Here is a 17,174-nt window from a genome sequence, read left to right as displayed (position 1 = left end):
CAAAGTGGGGGAAAAAAATGGGAAAACATACAACGTTTCCTAAGATGATGTGAACAGAGACGTCCAGATTATCGGACGTTCAAAGAGCCGCACAAGGAACAGGCTGGGCCTCTAGCGGAGGGAGGCCAAGTCCTGCTGGAAGCAGACCCCAGGGAGAAGGCAGGCTCTGGGGGGTGGGTGGTCCTGCCTTCCACCCTCCGCCCGGGGGCGGCCGAGCCTAGGGTTCACTGGATTCAGTGACCCACAGGATCGATCGGGCACGTGGGGCAGGGAGAGACCGGACTGGGAAGTCCCACCGTCTCCTGTTCAGAGGGACGACTGCGGCCCAGAGCGGCTGCTTGAAGCCCGGGCGTCACCATTGCTTGGTCTCACCACCCGACCGCGCAGGAGCCGTTGCGGAGGCCGGCCTCCTGACCACGGACGAGACCCCCGGACTGGGTCCAGCGGCAGGACGACGAGGGCCTGGTGTCCGAGAGGGAAAGCGAAGGGAGGTTATTGGGATCGAGTCCTTTCTCTGCGTATTATTACAGCCGCGCGCCCCGGGGCCAGGCACCCAGCTTTTCGGTGACTCGATGTCCTCGCTGTAAATGGAGGGCGGTCACAGGCCCACGTCGCGCGGCGGTGGTGGCGATTATGTGTTCACCACGCACCTCGAAGGCAGCGTTCAAAGCATGAAGGATTGCGGTTAAAACTCTGCTTAACCGATTCCTGGCCCCAAATTCACACTGTTCCGTCCTCGAACTCGGGGCTCCCCCCAGCACTCGTCCCCTTGGGAAGTTTTGCAGACCACGCCTGCGCACGACACGGGGGCCACCCCGCACCCGGGGGCCTGGGGACGGAAGCGCAGCGCTCCGGGGGGAACGGGGCCCCGGAAACGGCGCGCTGGGCCAGGTGGCCGCGGGGGCGGGGGCGGCTGCGTCCCGCACCTGCGCCTCGGGCCCCAGAAGGCCCCGGGGGTGCGGGGGACCGACAGGCGCGCGCAGCCGGACCTGGTCCTGAGCCTGCGCTCGCCCCCGGGAACCCCGAGGACAAAGGGGCTCCTCATCCGGCTCCCTTTCTCGGCGGGCTGCCCTCCTCGCCGTCCCAGCCCCAGGCTTTGTCCCCAGCTCGCCGGGGCCGGCCAGACGGCGCCCCTCGCGCCGTCCCTTTGTCTGCCGGCCCCGCGGGTCCCCTTTGTCGTCCGCCGCCCCTTCCAGGCAGCTGGGGGAGCCGCGGACCCTCGGGGAGGAGCAACAGGAGGACGAGGCGGCGCAGACCGGCCCGCGCCGCCGCCCGGTGCCCCTCAGCCCGAGCCTGGCATGGGGCGGAGCGTGGCGGGGCCGGCGCCCTCTGATTGGCCGCCGTTGCCGGGGCGCCGCGCCTCCATTGGGCCGCGGGGCTGTCTGGCGCGAGGGCGCGCGAGGTGGGGAGGGGGCGGCTGGAAGCTGCTGGAAGTCGGGGGGCGGGGCGGGCGCACGGGCGGTCTAGGGCGCCGGGTGCGGGGCGCGGGGGCGGTCGGGGACGCGAGGGGAGGGTGCGCGGGGGAGGGCCCAGCCGGTCACCGCCCCCGGCCCCTCCCCGGCCCCGCCCCGCGCAGCCCCGACCGCGGGTGGCCAGGGGGCAGGCGCGCCGGCTGCATCCCCATCCTCGGCGTCGCCCGGCAGAGCGCGCGGGCGGCCGGAGCGCGGCGGGCGGAGCGCCAGGCCGGCCATGGCCACCACCAGCACCACGGGCTCCACCCTGCTGCAGCCCCTCAGCAACGCCGTGCAGCTGCCCATAGACCAGGTACGCGAGGCGGCCCTGCTGGCATCGCGCCCTCGCCGCCCCCTCCGGGGCCGTGTGTCCTCCGCGCCCGAGCCGGGAGTCGGGAGCCGGGCGCGGGCTGGGGTGGGGGCCGCCCCTTGAAGGGAGGGGGCGACCTGCCTGTTATTGTCCTCCCGCCGCCTGGCACCGTCGCCACTCCCGGCGTGCCCACCCAGCCCCCACCCGGCCGGTGCCCGTGCCGCCAGGGGGGGCTCGGGGCACCGACGTGCGCGCGTGCATGCTTGGCCCTGCGCCGTGCCACAGCAGTGCCGGGACCGGGGCGTGTGTGCACCGGGCGGCCGGCCGGCCCCCCGGAGTTCCGAAGCCACTTACAGGGCGCGCGGACACCGGTGTAGACAGCGCAGAAGGGCTGTGTTTCGGGGAAACTCGGGTTTCTGTGCCCTGCGTGCGTGCCTGGCGCCCACTGCCCCACGGGGAAACAGGACGGGTGTGCCTAGGTCGAGGGAGCGCAGGACGAGGGTGTGTGGCGTGGAGGGGGCCAGCCGAGGGGTCAGCGACCTGTGCTGTCGGACAGTAAGCGCTGCGGTGTCGCTAATTTAAGAGGCAACAGTGTGTGGGAAGACAGAGGTTATGGAGGCGAGTCAGAGAGAGTTTAATAATCCAAGGATTTCTGGGTGAGAAAGTTGCAACCTTGTAGCTAGAGGCAGCCACCCTGTCCCTTCCCTCCCACCAGTCATAAAGCCTTTGACATCGTCTAGGGAAGGGTGACGATTCAGGGGGGCCGACTGAGTTCGTGTGAAAGGCCTAGGGACTGTTGTGAAACACGCGGCCCTGGGATGGGCGCAGCAGCGCTCGGGTTACTCAGAAAAGAAAGTTCGCAGGTGTTCCGTCCCAGTGACATTCAGGGAAGCCGCTGATGGGGATCATGGATTGCTCCAGCCCCCAGCTTCAGGGAATTAACTGGACATTTTGCTGCAAGTGATTTCAAATGCACTTGATACAGAAGGGTTTACCCTTTGCAAGGGACCCTGGTGCCGTGTCCTCCTGAATGCGTAGTTGTCATTGATGTCATCGGGGACTTCTCTCGCAATACAGGATTCCTCTGCACCCAGACCCGGTTTCATAGCAGCGGGATGGGGCAACTCCTGGGTCTGTGTTAGGACACTAAGTGCTTTGTGCTCTGTTGCTTCAAAAAAAAAATCCACCTTCTGTTCACATCTGAATTCTTTTCTTACATGTTAGTCGTACCTTTGGGCTCATAGTAAAGTGCCTACCTGCCCCGCCCCCCACACCTTGAACCGGGATCATGGGCGCGTGCTGATAGGTTCAGGTGTCCCTGGTGAAATGGATCTCATCCTCTGAGGAAGGAGTCCGAGTCCTGTCTGGTCATGAGCACGCTGGTCGGGCCTGAGGGGGTTCCTGTGGGAGCCTCCCTGTGGAGAACCGAGTGTGACCTACACCCCGGCTTAAGTAGGTTGCTGCTGGTGTGTCAGCACAGGCAGGGCAGTGGCGGTGTAGAATTTTTTTGCTGATGAGGAGCAAAGTTTATTTTAGGGAGAAAGGTGTATTCCTATTCTCTGTCCTCCTGTGCCCCTGCCGTGATGAAATTTTTCCTAACCGTGCTAATACGTTGAAATTTATATGAAGCTTATCTGTTCAGAGTGATTTAATATTAATGAAGTCCTTGAAACGTCTCAGCAGCTCAGGGCAAGTTCTTTTCAGCCCTGAGACAGCGGGGCGGGGGGGGGGGCAGGGAAGGGGGCAGGGCTCACTCCACTCCCCTTCCCTGTTACCCACAGTCTCGATTCGGGGCTTTGGACAGGCTTGCTGCTCCTGGGAGTGCTGTGGGTTGGTAGGGCCGTGTGCAGAGAGCTTTGAGTTGTTTTCTGTAAGCAAGCCTCTCTCTCTTTCAACGCCGTTTTCGTGTCAGTTTCAGGTGTACAGCATAGGGCTAGACAATCATGTACCTTACAGAGTATCCCCCCGATATTTCAGGTTCCCCCCTGGCATCAAGCATAGTCATTACAGACCTATTAACTCTATTCCCTGTGCTGTGCATTATATCCCCACAACTATTCTGTGCCTACAGCTCTGTGCTCCTCGGTCTCTTCACTGTTGTCACCCAGCCCCTCCCCTCTGGCAACCACCTGTGCTGTGTGTCAGTGAGTCAGTCTCTGCTTTGTGTGTTCATTTGTTTTGGTTTTTAAATTCCACATATGAGTGAAATCTTACGGTGCTTGTCTTTCTCTGACTTACTTCGCTTAGCATAATACTGTCTCGGTCCATCTATGCTTTTGCAAATGGTAAGATTTCATTTTTTACGGCTGAGTAATATTCCATCGTACATATGTACCACAATTTTTTTATCCACTCATCAGCTGATGGGCACTTGGGTTGCTTCCATACCTTGGCTGCTGTAAAGAATGCCGCGGTGACCACGGAGGTGCGTGTGTCCGTTTAAACTGGTGTCTTGGGTCTCTTTGAATATATACCCGGAAGTGGAATCACTGGGTCCTAAGGCCGTCCCACTTTTAATTTCCTGAGGACACTCCATATTGTTTTCCATAGCGACTGCACCAATATGTGTTCTTTCTCCACACCCTGAACCATACTTGTTGTTGATTTACTGATGATGGCCCCTCTGACAGGTGTGAGATGGTACCACACTGTGGTTTTAATTTGCATCTCCCTGACGATTAGTGGTGTTGAACATCTTTTCGTATGTCCATTGGCCATCTTGTATGTCCTGTTTGGAGAAGTGTCTCTTCAAGTCCTCTGCCCGTTTTTTTTAATTGGATTGTTTGTTTTTCTAAGTGAGTCTTAATGATATTAATATCAACGAAAACCTTAACTTTTTATATAGCGATGATAAGTGATTTCTTTGAAGCACTGAAGAGTTGGCTTTTTTTGTTGATAAATCCCTTGGGATTACCGAAGGCTCTTACTGTAAAATTGAATGAATAGCCACTTAGCCCATCATTTCAGAATTGAGCAAAATAGAAAATAATGTTGGTAATATGTAAATAATTGAGTCCCAGTTAGAGAAAGCTTGAGCATGGGTTGTAGTCAGACAGTGTGATTTAACAGGAGAGAGACGAATGAGGAAAGGCGAAGTGTGAAAATGTAACTCTCGTCAGTGTGTGAGTTCGGCGTGTGCGGACTCACAGCGCTCTGAGGGTTCAGGAGGTCATGAAGGTCATTGTTCCGTCTCAGAGGGAGAAAAGGACCTTGGGGCCAGAAGAACAGTCTAACTTTTAGACTAACCTTTAAATAGTCTACCTTTCTAGAGTGTAGAACTTACGAAATGATAGAAACTATTGATATGTATGGAACGCAGGGTGGGGCAGAAGTAGGAAATACTGTATGGAAAATAATACAGTAACTAATAAATAATGACGTGAGAATAAATTCTGAGTGCCGTGGACCCGGAGCCGTGGGCCGACTTTCGCCTCACCTCGTGCGGGGACGCCCATGGCAGGCGGGGTAGGCGAGGAAGGGGCGGGGAGCGTTTCACAGGGACCCCAGGCAAAGGGAAAGGAGCAAAATATCTCACCTTAGACCCCTGGGTGTCTCCCCTTCCCTGGGATTCCAGCATGGCCTTGGGGGGACCACAGTGTTTGTTCAGCGGGCCTCACATTTCGATGAAAATACAAACCCTAGTTTGTATCGGGTGAGGTTCCGTGATGCTTTGGGTCAGGAAATACCCAGTGTCTGATGTTCCCCCTCTTTAGGCCTCGCATTCGGGTGACTTCATTTTGAGGGCGGCGACCAGAAGGGGGCACGTGGAGGGTGGGTTTGTGGAGGCCGGGGGCCGAGGGACAGCTGTGCCCAAGTCAAGGGCCAGAGGCGCTGGGTGCGGTGGTGCCCCTTGTCGGTTGCCGATTCGGTGACTTTTCAGGGCCCCGGCAGTGAGGCGCACCGCACCGAAGGGAATGACTGCAGGTCCCAGGTCAGCCTGGTTTGCTTTCGTGTGTTTTAACCTTGACACGTCCGTTCTGTCGCGTTTGGGCTACCTGAGTCTCTGAGTTATCAGACTGAGGTCCTCCCGTAGCCCTCTTCTCCCTCCCGGCCCGTCTCCCTCTTTCTCTCTTTCCTTTTTTGGGGGGGAGGGGGAGGGGTTTTGAAAGATGTGGTTTATTAGCTCTCTCCCTACTGCAAAGCCAGCAGTGCAGAAACTGCAGGCGAGGACCACGACGCTGAGTTTGCTTCGTTCCAGAAAATGCTGCGGGAGCATCTGCAGGCTGGCCTCCAGGTGTGCGTGAGGGGTGGCCTTTTTTTAATCCAGGTGTAGTTGACAATATAACATTGTACTAGTTTCAGGTGTACAGCAGGTGATTTGTTATTTGTATAGATTGTGGAATGATTTCCACAATGAGTCTAGTTAACATCCATTAACTAATATCTGTAAAGAAACATCCGGTATTTTTTTAACCACTTTGTTTCCTTATTTTCTGTGATGCTGTAATTCCCGTGAAACTAGAGTATGTTTCCCTAGTGACGGGACATCCGGGATGACACGCCTGGCAGGTGGCCCGCTAGGAGTGAGGCTGGCTCGTTGAACAGTCCTGCCTGGGCACAGGGTCCCTGTTCCAGGGAGGCTCTGCTCCACTGTGGGGGGGCGCAGAGGGGCAAGAGGGAGACGCGGGTATGTGGAAAGGCTTTGGAGGAAGGAGAACGGGGGGACGACCTGTTGTGTGTCGTTGACCCTGCAGACGCAGGCAGTGATTTTAACGGGCAGCCCCTCCAGGTTCCAGGTGGCGTCAGTTGCGTTATAGATTCAAGTGAATCCTCACAGCCCCCTGGGAAGACAGATCAAATTCAAGGCCTGAAGCATTTAGCTTCAGAAAATACATATATTTGACCTTGAGTCAAAGGTCAGTTTTAATGTACAGTCTCAACACGTGGCAAAAAATTCGGGTCGGTCGTTGCTGTAGCTCTGGGGTTGCCCGCACGTTTTTGGAGGAGAGGGCGGAGGGGGAGGACTTGACCGGCCCCGCCCGGCTGGTGGGCGTGGGGCCGGGAGAAGCGCGTGTCTGTGGGGGAGACACCTGCAGGGGCTTGTCGAGAACTGTGTCCTCTTTGGTGGTCCGTTTGCTGAGGGGCCTTCTCTGGACATCTGCACCCGCACCGCCCAGGGGTGTCGGTCCTTTGGGCGCCTCTGGGCCACTCTGGAGGAAGAAGGGCTGTCTGGGGCCGCACGTTAATGCACAAACACGGACAGAAACTGATGAGTGAAAAAAGGTTTTAAGTACATTTACAGTTTTGTGTTGGGCCGCATTCGTAGCCACCCCGGGCCACATGCAGCCCGCAGGCTGGGGGTGGGACACCCCGATAGAGCCTCAGTGAAATGAAGCAGTGTTTAAAACATGAACCTCGCCCTGGCTGGCGTAGCTCAGTGGATCGAGCGCGGGCTGCGAACCAAAGTGTCGCAGGTTCAATTCCCAGCCAGGGCACATGCCTGGGTTGCAGGCCACGGCCCCCAGCAACTGCACGTTGATGTTTCTCTCTCTTTCTCCCTCTCCTCCCTCTCTAAAATAAATAAATAAATAAAGTCTTTAAAAAACCCCCCAAAAACATTAACCTCTCTCCTCCCCCTCCAGTGCCGTACTATAATGAACCCCATTTCACAGATAAAGAACTAAGCAGCGCTCTCAGTATCGGGCCTTTTTAAGGATGTGAACTTTAGAAGAAGGTGAATGGCAACAGAAGCAGCCAGTCAGGGCTTATTAACTTTGTTTTGAAATGGCCACGTGGACGCTCTAGGTATAGAACGTAAATGTTTAACGAATGTGTCTCTCGTGTCTGCTGTGCCCCCACGAAGAGCACCAGTGTTTTCGGGCGACCCCTGCAGTGCCTGGGAGGCCTGTGGGAGCGGAGTCCTGTGCATGGGGAGGCCTCGGGGTGGGAGCTTGAACCCGACCGGCACTGCAGGCCCTGTCGCTTACGTAACAAGCACGGGCGAGTTTTGGGCGAGTTTTCTCCAGTGTAAGATGTGTGTCACGCTTCGTTTTCGAGTCCCACGATTCTTTGTTTCGTGAACCAAGGAAGCTGCCCCAGATTCCTCTTGGGCTGAGTTGGAGGGAATATCAATGAAAACTGCGGGGAGGAGACGGACCGATACATCTTGAAGACTTCTCGGCAGTAACAGTTCAAACTGCTTCTCAGTGTAATCGGAAGCAGCTGAGCGGAGTACACCACGTGCCCTGAAACCGGCAGGGCCCGTGGGCTTCCCCGATGATTGGTGGGCTGTTTCCCTTGGTCCGTAGGAAGTAGCTCTGCGGGGGGTGGGTGTCGGGGACACACCGGGTTGCCTGGGTTTGGAACCGGACAGTGCCGGCCCGGTGCGCTGTGGCACGTTCTGGCACTGTCCCCTAAGCCCAGTCTTCATCATCTGTGCGGCAAAGACGGTCGGCAGCATCTGCCTGAGGGTGGTTGTGGCGGTCAGTGCGGCCTCTGTGGCGCGCCTGGCTCCTTCCACACGTGTCGGACACAGTTCTTGCCTCGCTGTGCATTACACGGTGCGTGGAATTTACTGTCTCTTCGTCGTCCGAGGTACCCCACCTCTGTCGTCAGGGCTTTCTTTGGGGGAGGGGAGCTGGAGCCCCCGGTTCAGCTGTGCGCCCGCACCGTGGCCAGACAGGATTAGAGTCCAGTTTTGAATCTGGAGTCAAAAGTGGTTTTTCTGCTTCCTCGCTGCTTCAAGGGTTCTTTGTGCCCCTGTGTTAGTACTGCCTCACCGGGTACGAATAGCCCCGGCCTCTGTTCACTGTGGTCTGAGCGCTGGCTTTCCAGGGGCCATGATCCAAACAGCTCGCCCGTTGCCGCCTCCCCTGTGGCGGCCCACCAGGCGGGGCTGTGCAGTGACAGAGCTGGGCACGACGTCTGTAAGCCGCCAGCGCGGCCCCCGGGAGAGGGGTCTCCTGGTGAATCTGTGAGTGACCCGGGCGAAGCCTGAAGCCGTGCACGCGTTGGCAGATGCCAGGTGTGGGGAGGGGGTGGGGAGAGCTGATCGGGGGATCCGAGCAGGTGTGGACGGTGCGCCCTTCTTCCCTCGTTTGTCCGGGCCCTGGCCGTTCTCCCCGCCCCAGGCCCGCGCACCGTGTGCGTAAATCCTTCCTGAATGCCACCCGGTGGGCCTGCTTGCTCGTTTGAACAACAGAAGCATTTTGGATTTGGCGTTTGTATTCTGTTTAACGTTACGGGTATCGCTCAGGGTTCTGGTAGGAGACGGGCTGAACTAGGTAGCCAAGGAGACTTAAAGAATCATTCAGCCCTGAGATCCAGGCAGGTTAGGGGAACAGTCCCCCAGTGCCAGCCGCGCAGGGCCTGCAGGGCAAGGGGAAGGACGGCGCAGACCCCCGGGGAGCAGCCCCTGAGGGGGAGCTGCGGGGGCCGCCCGCTGGGAGGGACCGTGGCCTCCAGTGAGGGACCAGCCAGCCGGAGGCGGTGGATTGGGGAGGGGCCGCGGGGCAGGTGAGTGTGCCCCTCCCCCCACCCCCTGCTGGCGTGCCTCAGAGGCAGGGGTGCCCCGGGGCACGGCGAGGTGGGTAGTGGGTCGGAGGGCACGTATTCCTGCCCTGAACACTCGGGCCGCTGACGCACCGAGCTGCACGGCATCGCCCGTCTCTGTGCCCGATGGACTGGGGGAGGGGCCCTCGCCAGGCCTCTGGCACGCCCCCGCTCCCCTCCCTCCCAGCCCTGCGCCGGGAAAGGATCCCTGCTTCTTGCTTTCCCACTTTCCTCATTCCTGGTCACTCACGGCCGTTGTGATCAGGGCTCGGCCTCCAACACTAGTGGCCAAATCCAGCACAAATTTTGAGGAACCAGGACTCACTGGTTACGCCCCACCGCAGGGCTGTCAGAGCTGGCTCTGAGACTGCAATGCCAGCAGTCACCTGGGAGCATCGGTGAAGAGGCCCGCTCTCTCCCCGGAGCCCCTGGGTGAGGGCCGGGAGCCTGCGTGTTAGACTGCCTCCCCGGGCACATCTGTAGAAGGCCTTCCCCGTCGTTACAGGGTTATCACCACCGGTGCACTTCCCACGTGTGTGCACTGAAGCAGCTAACACAAACCCTCCGAGGGGTCACGCAGGGTCATTGTGCCCCTGGCAGCGTGCCACGAGGTTCGGGGAAAGGAGGCGCAGGGTGCGCTGGGGCAGCACGGCCCTGACACAGGGCGCGTGCCCGGCGGACGCGGTTCTCGCCCCCTCGCAGTGCTGTCACTGCGTCCCCAGGGGCCGTCTGCGTGGCCGCCTGGGCAGACAGTGGCATCGGCCGTCCCACTCGCGGCCCTTCCTGAGCGTGGGCTGCCTCGCGCGAGGCCGTGTTCCTCCCGGTGCTGCTGCAGGCTCGCCCGCGGGGACCCCACAGCCTCCGGGGGGGGGGGGGGGCGCCAGCTCCGTTCCTGCTGTTCAGATGGCGCACCCCGCCTCTGCCCCCCTCTCTGACACTCTCCCTCTCTCACACTCTCCCTCTCTCACAGTCTCTCTCTCTGACACTCTCCCTCTCTCACACTCTCCCTCTCTGACACTCTCCCTCTCTCACAGTCTCTCACTCACCCTCTCTCACACTCACCCTCTCACTCACCCTCACACTCACCCTCTCACTCACCCTCTCTCACCCTCTCACTCACCCTCTCTCACACTCACCCTCTCACACTCACCCTCTCACTCACCCTCACACTCACCCTCTCACTCACCCTCTCTCACCCTCTCACTCACCCTCTCTGACACTCACCCCCTCTGACACTCTCCCTCTCTGACACTCACCCCCTCTCATACTCTCCCTCTCTCACTCACCCTCTCTCACACTCTCACTCACCCTCTCTCACACTCACCCTCTCACTCACCCTCTCTCACACTCACCCTCTCTCACACTCTCCCTCTCTCACACTCTCCCTCTCTCACAGTCTCTCACTCACCCTCTCTGACACTCACCCCCTCTGACACTCTCCCTCTCTCACACTCTCCCTCTCTCACACTCTCCCTCTCTCACTCACCCTCTCTCACACTCACCCTCTCACTCACCCTCTCTCACACTCACCCTCTCTCACACTCTCACTCTCTCACACTCTCACTCACCCTCTCTCACACCCTCTCACTCACCCTCTCTCACACTCACCCTCTCTCACTCACCCTCTCTCACAGTCTCTCACTCACCCTCTCTCACACTCACCCTCTCACTCACCCTCTCTCACACTCACCCTCTCACTCACCCTCTCTCACACTCACCCTCTCACACTCACCCTCTCTCGGACGGGGCGGGGGCCCCACGCGTGTGGAAGGGCCGCCGCTGGCATTCAGTCCGGGCCTGCTGCACGCCAGGTGCCGTCAGCACACCTTCCCGTATTTTAACTCCATGCCTTTTCAAGCTGCTCCCTTGGTCTCACATCCCCTCCACCCTTTTTTTGCCCAGACACACCTGTATTTTTCGGTGTTCAGCCACAGCCTGCACCCCCTCGGCAGAGCTTTGGAAGCTCCGTCCCGTGCTTTCCGGGCCTTTGACTCTCCCTTTCTGAGCCTCTGCTGCATGTGTAAGACGCACACGCACTGGGGGTTGGTGCACGCCTCCACCCCGGGTGGGCAGGGTGTTCCTGGTGGAGCCTCGTTCCTGTGTGCCTCCTGCTTACGCCCCGCAGTGCTTGTGGGACGGGCTGGCTGTCCCGTGGCCTCCCCCTCGGCTCCAGACCCTGCCGCTTCTCCGGGTCTGCAGAGCCAGGGCCCGGGCCCACCCACATCTGTCTTTCTGGGAAGGGGTTAGTGGGCTCTTTGGGGGCGTCTTTCCACTGGCACCTTGACAGCTGTGGGTCCCTCCCACTCTAGGAAGCAGTGGGAGCCCCCCCCCTCCCCACTGCCCCCGGTTTGCAGTGAGCGGGCTGCCCGGCCGAGGTCCGACAGCGCCTGCCGCACCTCCGCTGGCGCTCACCGCACAGGTCTCGCTGCCGAGCAGCCGTGACTCCCTCCCAGCACAGGGCCTCCTCTTCCTCATGCTGCCGCCCGCCTGCATGGACCCTCCTCGGTACAGAGTGTGCCTGCAGTTCGCAGGGCTGGCATGACGTAGGACGTGGGCGCCTTGACATTGCGGGCCGCGGGGAGCCACGTGGGCTGAGCCGGTGTCCGCCTCAGCTTCCTGGGCTGTGAGGCGGGTGAGGGCGGCCTGTCTCCTGGGCTGGTGGTTGGCTTTTCGGGGGTTGGGGGGGTGCAGGCGGAGGGCAGAGCCCAGGGAGAGCCCGGTCAGTGCTGGGCGTCCCTAACTAGGTGGGCGCTTCGCCGGCGGCCATGGAGGGCTCAGGTTCTCTGTCCATCGGTGCGTGCTCAGTGACCCGTTTGCGAGTATCTGAGCGGACGCACGGGTGTGGAGGAGGAAGGGCTGCCGTTTAATGCAGCGGTTTCCAACTTTCCAAACCCGCGGCTGCCAGGAGGAGTGGGCCAGGTGGCCGGGCGGCGACCTGAGCCAAGCTCCTGAGTGGGACTTAAGGTTTGGCGGGCCCTCAGAGATCTTTTTCCTGGGAACGTGTCCCTTTGTCACTCTTCCTCTGTGGCACTCACACCCCTGGGCTAGAAGACGGCGCCCTTTCCCTGTCCGAGGCTCTCCCCCGACTTTGCACAGCTCCTTGGATCGGGCCCAGGGCACGGCCTGCCCCGGGTGCTCCAGCTGGCCACTGCCTGCCTCTGGCCGGCTGCGTGGCCCCAGGGGTGCGGTCCTGGGCTGCGAGGCTCACCGGGGATGCACAGCGGGCCTCTCTCAGGTGAGGAAGCCGAGGATCCCTCCTGGCTGACTTCTTCCAGCAGGTCGCTTCAATGGAGACAGGCGTGCAAAGCATTGAGGGTTTGGGGGGCACGTGACTGATCAGAGGGCACGAGGGTGACTGTGCAAGGGGCAGCGGTCTCAGCGGGGTGGCGGTTACGGCCTGGGAGGCCGGGGCAGTTGGAAGGGGAGCGCTGTCTGAACGTGTGTGATCACGACCGACCGTCAGGGAAACAGAGGCTTCGGCGCGAGAGACGGCGCATCTGGAAAGAACCGAGGCTGCTCCGCCTGCCCTCTCTGCTCTTGGGGGCCCCACGCCCTCCAGCCCCCCCTCCAGCCAGCCAGCCCAGGGAGGGGGCGCCTGGCTTTTGCCCAGTAGCAGGGGTCTTCAGCAGACCCTCCAAGGGTGGCCAGTGCCTTGTGGTGTGGAGAGGCCAGGACTGCCCACCCCCACCCGCCAACCAGATGGACCGCGCCCTGCAGAGGCCCAGGCCCCTGGCCGGCCTGCATACCCCTGTCTAGGCATGGGGTGGGCATGAGACGTGCTTTCTGTTTTCATTCACGATCCCACGGGAACCTCGTTTGCTCTCAGACGTTTTCTGTAGCATACTGGTGTTTGTGGGAGGTCCGAGGTGTAGGTATTGCATAATTTTCGGTATGTTTAAGTTACTCAGTGCATGTATATCCCGATAAAATAGCTGTCTGCTTATACAAGCAAGCAAAGGGTGGATTCTTTTACTTTTGGAAACTCAGTGGTAAGTAGAGCTACAGCACGCGAGAGCCGGTCAAGCGATGCCGTGTTGAGACGGACTGGAGGGGGCTCTGCCCTCGGCAAAGCCGCTGGTTTCCAGAGCGCTCCTCGCGGGTGCCGAGTGCGTCAGGATTGACTTGAGAGCAGCTAGCTGAACAGCAGTGAACTTCAAGGAAACTGGAAGGGCCTGCATCCGCGCTCCAGGAGTCAGTTGTGCGGAGCACAGGTGCCCGAGACCAGCGTGAGGTCTCACGAGCGGGCCCTGGGGGTGGCGAGTGTCGTGAGTGCGGCCCAGCCGCGCAGGTCCGGGGCAGGTGGGGGGTAGCGCCGACAGGGCTCCCACCCAGTCCCGGTGTCCGCGGGGCCGCCAGTGAAGGTGGCTGGCTATTTCCTGAGTGTGGACAGTGTGGTCATCCGGAAGGCCCCCCTCACTTCCACTGATGGGGGGACCGCAGCGGGTTTTTCAAGGGGAACTGGAATTCTGGGTTTTCTTCTGACAGCCTAGAAAGTCGGTCGGCTCACAGTGGCCTTTTCTTAAGCCCGAACAGCACACCTCGGCCTCTGGAGCTGACCGGCTGCCGGGGGGCGGGCGCAGCTTCGGTTGCGTGGGCGGCAGCCAGTCCCACGTGGGGCTCACTGCCCTGCGCGGAGGCTGAAGGGGGGCACCGGCCGAGTGGGGCGGTGCCATCTGGGGGCGGGGGGTGGGGGGCTGGTTGACGGGAGGCCCAGAGCCCCGGTCGTCCAGTAGTTGAGGATGCCGTTCCGGCACTTCACTGCACAGGCGTGTCAGCCTTGCCCTGGCCAACAGAATCTTACTTTTCATTTTGTAAATTTTTAAAAAAGAACTTTAATTTGGAAACAATGAGTATAATTAAGCGTGAAATAATTTCATTTTTTAAAAAGATTTTACTTATCTTTAGAGACAGGGGAAGGGAGGGCGACAGAGAGGGAAACATCAGTCAGTTGCCTCTCGCACGCCCCAAACTGGGGACCTGGCCCTCAGTCCAGGTGTGTGCCCTGACTGGGAATCGAACCGGCGACCTTTCGGTTTGTGGGATCGATGTGCGGCCCACTGTGCCCCACCAGCCAGGGCCAGAATTTTAAGTTAAATTTTATCTGATTAGTTCTTTTCATTCAGAAAGGGTCTCATCTTGGAATATAGCCTTGAGAGGTGGCGCCCCGCTGCAGGGGAGGCCGGGGTCGCACACGGCCGCCCCCTCGCTCCTCCTGCAGGCCCGCTGTTCATGTGGCCGTTGGTCTGGGTCAGCAAGGCTCCCTTTGGGGTGTGACATTTTAAAACGTGAGTCTAGCTAGTAGGGAAGGAAGGGATGTTCGGAAAGGTCTTGATTACCATTTCATTGTTTAAAAAATTTCTTTAAAGGAGAGAGGGAGAGAAACATCAATGTGCGGTTGCCTCTTGTGCATTCCCTGCTGGGAACTGGCCTGCAACCCAGGCATGTGCCCCAACTGGGAATCAAACCGCAATCCTTTGGTTCCAAGGTCTGCGCTCAGTGCACTGAGCCACACCAGCCAGGGCCAGCTCCTCAGGTTAAGAGTGTGTATTACGGGATTTTGGCCAGAGTACTTCATGTTGCATTAGCTGTCCAGGCTGTGGAGTTTGCATCTGATCTGCAGTGCGCTTCCCCGAGAGTGCTAGCGTGCCTCTCTCATGCAAGGGCGGCACAGCTGTTCGCGCCGGCTACAGACCGAGAATAGAAGTGACGGGGATTTTCGGTGTCTGGGTGGGGCCGGGAGGATGGAGATGGTAGAGCACAGGGCGGGGCCACCCTCAGCCGGAGCTCAGTGTCCCTGGCGACAGCTAAGGTCAAAGGGCCCTGACCCTGAGACCATGGCCCTGGTCTCTGCGTGTGTGCCGTAGCCGGAGACTGGTTACGTCTCCTTTTCTTCCTGGAAACTATTTTTAAAGCCACAGTTTACCGAGGGGAATCTTGGTGAATTTGGCTCTACCGCACTGAGCTTCAGCTTCCCCCTAGACCTGAGTGGAAATGGTGATAAACCAGGCCAAACTGAAGAGTAGAATTTGGGCATTGCCGATCTGTGTACCCGGCAGAAGTGTTGATGTGGGTTGGAAGGATTCACTCTAAGGGGCCAGACTTTTCTTTTAAGGTGCAGGGAGGACAAAGTAATGGAGAAATACGCCGTTCCAAGGCGGCTTTTGGCACTGGCTCAAGAGTTTTACCACCTGGGACTGGGAAGTGACTTATCAAACAACGTTGCTGGGTGCACGGCCCTTGCTGGAAAACACCGGTAGGCTTTTGAAAGTCCTGCTCGGAGTGTTAGAGGCGAGAGGGTGTTGGGAGTGTTTCGGCAACGCTGTCCCGTAAAATAGACGGGGGCAACGCACAGGGCTGGTCTCGAGCCGTTTCCCTTTTTCCTTCGGTTTTATTGAAAGTGGGGACCTCTGGAAACATGGGGGATGTTAAACTACTTTCCCCTGTGTTTTTGTCCCTGACTCCAGGTTTGGCTCCTGCTGCATGAAGGGGGAGGCAGGGGAGGCCAGGGGCTGCTCTGGGGGCTGTCCTGGGTTCGTGGGGCAGTCGAGAGGCGGCAGGGCAAGGCCACAGGGCGAGGCCAGCAAGGAGCGCCCGGTGTTCTGTGCATCCCGGTGACTTCGTGGCGGGGGGGGGGGGGGGGCAGGATCAAAGTCCACACCCCTTTCTGAAGCCGGGGGGCCGGGAGACTAGGCCGTGGGGGTGCAGAGGACACGCCCTTGACAAATCAGCATCGTTCTGGGAGCCAGCGAGGGTTTGGGAAGTTTCAGTCTGTAGTGAGCGCTGGGACTTCGGGAGCCTGTTTAACGGGGACAGCTGGTGCCACTTCGGGTGCTGGGAGTGGAGGGAGAACGGGTCTGCTGACTTTGTCTGCTGAGCCTGCGGTGTAGGCAGGGGTGTCGCTGGGCCCGGGGAGATGCTCAGACGCGCATGACTCTGGGCTCTGGAGCTGGCTCTGGCCCCGGCGCGGCCCAGCCAGCGGGAGGAGCAAGCCCGACAATTGCTAACTGCACGTACGTGAGCGTCCGAAGGGAGACGTGTCATTGGGATGAAGCTCCTGTGGCGGAGTCCCAGCAACGTCGGCGGCGTAAGCTAACAGAAGTCTGATTTCCTCACATGACAGCGTGGATGTGAATTGTCCAGGGACCTGCCTTCGTTCCAACACCTCCTCCTGCTCAGGGCCGGGACAGTGGGTGGGGCCTCACCACCCCCCTGCTTAATGCTGGTTGGCTGCGGGTCACGGCCCTCAGGGTCGCCTGCGGGTCCCCTGTGGCACTCGCCAACAGGGACCGCTGGGCCAGACGGCCAGGCTGTGGGACTCAGTAGGTCCCGGCTGGGGCCGGGTCCTGTGCGGGTGTGACTGGGCCACAGGTGACATTCCTGCTGCTGCCGCTCTGGGGCTCAGGCTTCGAGAATGTGGAGCCTTCCAGCCATCTGGCAGGCGGGATGGGGATGGGACCCCCGTGGTCACAGCTGTGGGCTAGAAGTGGCACATGCAGAGCACTTCAACTCACATTCCTTTTGCCGGAGCTTTGTCACATGGCCGGCCGCAAGGGGGTGGGTGGGGGTGGCTGGTAAATGCCTCCTCTCTGGGGCCGTGCCCAGCCACAGCTCTGCGGCGGGAGGGGCGGGCTCCGCCACAGTCTGGAATCACCTGGGGGAGAGCTGTAACTCGGGGTTGGATTGGTCAGGGCACAGTCACGTTTGAGCCCAGGTCTGGAAGGTTACCTGTGTCTGGTGGCTCAGCGAGCATGCAGCTGCTAGTGGAGGAACCAGTTTGCAAGGGAGAGGGGGCAGGCTCGCTCCCTCAGCAAATACTGGTGGATGGCGGGGGCAGGCGGGGGCTCGGCCATGTGTGGCAGAGGTCAGAGGGTAGATGGGCAGCACCCGACGGCGCAGCTGATGGAAAGGCGAAGGTGTTTCAT

The 17,174-nt window shown here is 59.8% G+C and overlaps 1 protein-coding gene across 2 annotated transcripts in view; it reads left to right on the top strand.

Annotated features, from left to right (window-relative positions):
• Positions 1 to 1,567: 1,567 nt before the first annotated feature.
• The window catches only part of MBOAT2 (membrane bound O-acyltransferase domain containing 2), a 62,763-nt gene continuing 47,156 nt past the window's right edge, over positions 1,568 to 17,174 (top strand). The window contains exon 1 of one of the 2 annotated variants that reach the window (XM_036027630.1): positions 1,568 to 1,764. In XM_036027630.1, the coding sequence (XP_035883523.1) occupies positions 1,690 to 1,764 (75 nt within the window). In that variant the 5' untranslated portion in view covers positions 1,568 to 1,689. The remainder of the gene's footprint in view (positions 1,765 to 17,174) is intronic. The other variant, XM_028516797.2, reaches the window with a different exon arrangement.

The sequence above is a fragment of the Phyllostomus discolor genome, chromosome 6 (genome assembly GCF_004126475.2).
Source record: "Phyllostomus discolor isolate MPI-MPIP mPhyDis1 chromosome 6, mPhyDis1.pri.v3, whole genome shotgun sequence".
Lineage (NCBI taxonomy): Eukaryota > Metazoa > Chordata > Mammalia > Chiroptera > Phyllostomidae > Phyllostomus > Phyllostomus discolor.
This window is presented reverse-complemented; position numbering and strand designations above follow the sequence as displayed.